Source organism: Galeopterus variegatus, unplaced genomic scaffold (assembly GCF_000696425.1).
Source record: "Galeopterus variegatus unplaced genomic scaffold, G_variegatus-3.0.2 Scaffold5453, whole genome shotgun sequence".
In the NCBI taxonomy this organism is placed as follows: Eukaryota; Metazoa; Chordata; class Mammalia; order Dermoptera; family Cynocephalidae; genus Galeopterus; species Galeopterus variegatus.
In genome coordinates, this window is record NW_007731564.1 from 40,269 (window position 1) to 43,333 (window position 3,065).

Here is a 3,065-nt window from a genome sequence, read left to right on the forward strand (position 1 = left end):
GGTGGGGGGGCGACACTGAGGGTTGCGATCCGTTGCCGGACACAGAAAAAGACAAAAAAAAAAAAAACTGAAGGACAGAATAAGACTCTCCAAATTATACACCATCATATACATTTTGATATTTATTAACAAAAATGGTCCAAAAAAGGATTGGGTCAAAATTACAAAGTGATAAGGGTTAAAATAAAACTTGTTTTTAGCTGTATTGTTTCTGGGGGACTTTAACCAGTCCAGAAAGCTGTTTTTATCTCCCAAAACAAACTTAAATCACACCATTCAAGTGACATATTTCNAATAGGAAACAAAGAGGAAAAAGGGTTACTAAACTGCCCAAGGATCAGTCACTGAAATAATCTTCTAATCCCTCCATATCCATATCCAGAGAGGAATTTAAAGAGGCCTGAGCAGATGATGCATCCTTGGTTTTTTGGATGCTTGGTTTTGGTTGAGGAGTTTCTGGCTGGCTAGATTCCTTCTTGAGGTCTTTACCACCATTTAGAATCCGTTGGCTCTCGCAAAAAAACTGATTAGGATGACTCAAAGAAAAGCCACAATCATCCACCTGTACAAAGAAGCAAATTTATATCACATTAATACATAGCAAAACTATAAAAACAGAGGTTTCAAAACCTGTCCCAGCTCTCACTCAAAACTTAATACCTGAAACATGCATCCTAGCTGTTCTCATTCATAGCACTCAATCCACAACTTACACTATTTCATTCAGTGGGAGCTTCAACCACCACCCAAACATTAATGGCTTCCTCATTTATATTTCCAGCCNTACACGTGCCACAATGTATGTTAATGACGCACAGTTAGGGACCTATATGATTCATTATTGTATCCCCAGTTCCAAGCAAAAGACCTAGCATGCTGTGGGCCAATAAATATTTGTTTGTTTGTTTTTTTTTTTAAAAGCCATCTTATAATCACTTTTGATCATTTTGATACTGGTCCCTGACACCACTCATATTTTAGAGCTTATTTATAAGCCTGCCATATGTAATCTCATCTACTATAATACAAACTCCAAAGACTTAATGTAATTCTAATCTTGGGCTTTCCCTGGTCTTACTTTTTATAGAAAATCTTCTTTTTGTAATTTTCACTGTGATTTAATGAAAACATGCCTAGGTTCATAGTTTTATATTATTTCTTTTCTCAAATACTATCACTTAACTTTAATTTTGAATATCATTTCAAATTATGAATTACTCTGTGCCTTTAGTACTGAATGAGGCTTTTTGAGGATATCAATAGTTTTTGTGTTTGAACACTCAGCAAATACTACTTTTTCCACATTTTGATTCTAAAATTTACTAATTCTTAACAAAATTATCTTAATACTAGCAAACACTTATTTAATGGCTACTGTGTGTCAGACATTGCTCTAAGTAGCATAAACACACACACACATATATACCCAGGTAAGTCCCACAATAGTCCTACAAAGGTAGATTATCAGTGTTCTCCCAGTTTTCCAGATGAGGCATCTGAGAGAGATCATCACATGCTGGCAGGGCTGGAGACGGGATGTGAACTAGCAGAATCCATCCTCATAAACAGTATGCTCTGCTGCCTTGTCCTTGTGCCAAGGACAAGAATTTTATATTGTATNATCATCACATGCTGGCAGGGCTGGAGACGGGATGTGAACTAGCAGAATCCATCCTCATAAACTACTGCTCTGCTGCCTTGTCCTTGTGCCAAGGACAAGAATTTTATATTGTACTCATTCCTTAAAACTTGTAAGTCTTTACTAACTCTTGGAGATTTCTATAGATGTGTGACATAAGAGCAAGATAACATAAGGAACTTTCTCCTGAAGTGTGAACCTCCAGCATGAGTCACTTTCTTTACATTCAAACAATGGGTTAGACTGAGTAGATTCCATATAAGCCCAATATAACTCAGATCCCTGCCTTCTCACCTTTTGTGATTGGAGTTGACAACAAAAATACCATTTTGCTTGAGTTACTTTATTGGGGTTTTTTAGGTGGTATTTTCACTTTGAATTTTTTTGGAAACTGAGAAGCCATTGTATTTCTTTTGTTCATCTAATATTCACCAATCTTTTTACATCTCACTCTTTGTACTGAAGTGACTTGTACACAGTAGATATCTAATAAATATTTGCTGAATTGAGCCCAGAACTAGCCAGTGTATGCCAGTCATACATTTCACATGTCAAGTGAAGATTTACTATGTACAAGGCCGTGTTATGAGCTAGTACTTTTTCAACATACAAGAATACATTTGACTAAGAACAACTCTAAAGAAATTTCCAGCCTAGTTAAAACCTCTATCAAGAATGGAGAAGTGATAAAGGTCACAGATAAAGGCTTATTACACTCCACAGTACAGAAAAATTCTAGCTGGTGAGATCAATGAAGGCTTTATAAGGGAACTGCTATTTGAGTTGGGTCTGGAAAGATAGAGAGTGAAAAGCTGGGATAATGAGGCAAAGGGCAATATAGGAAGACCACATGAGCAAGGTAAAGAGGGAATGTCCTGGGAAAGCAAGTAGTTCACATAGCCTGGGGTGAAAGGCACATAAAGGGAAATAAGAGGAAATGAGGTTGGAAAGACAGGCAGGGACCAGACCTTAGAGAGCCTTAAAAACCAGGGTAGACCAACTAGACCTAATTCTCTAGGCAAGTCGTTAAAAATCCTTAAGAAGAGAGGTGGTGTGATTAGAGAGATGTATAATCTTACGGCAGATTAAAATGGATTGGCAGGGGAAAAAAAGGAGCTGCTGTTATGGTCCAGAAGAATCCCTCCTGATGGGTGGACCAGTAAACAGAAACAAGGTCTTTTCTGGTAATACTTGAGCACCCCAGGATTCTGTAAGAGAATTGCTTTACTTTTTTTTGGCTGTTTAATTTCAAAATGTTTCCTGAATGTTTTATGATCCATTTATAGTTTTTATTAGCAATGGAGTCATTTATGAACTTAATTATATTCAGTTTTCACCCAATTCATTAAAAACTGGGAGATCCAGTATAAACTTAGCATTTTGCAAAGTGTTTCATGAAAAGTAGGTATACTGCCTAACATTTCAA

The 3,065-nt window shown here is 36.7% G+C and overlaps 1 protein-coding gene across 1 annotated transcript in view; it reads right to left on the minus strand.

The window, feature by feature from the left end:
- Window positions 1-291: 291 nt before the first annotated feature.
- Window positions 292-3,065, minus strand: part of LOC103604870 (DNA primase large subunit) — a gene marked incomplete at its 5' end in the record, with an annotated part of 109,421 nt that continues 106,647 nt past the window's right edge. The window contains one exon of the mRNA XM_008589448.1: window positions 292-562. Within this exon, the coding sequence (XP_008587670.1) occupies window positions 338-562 (225 nt within the window). The remainder of the gene's footprint in view (window positions 563-3,065) is intronic.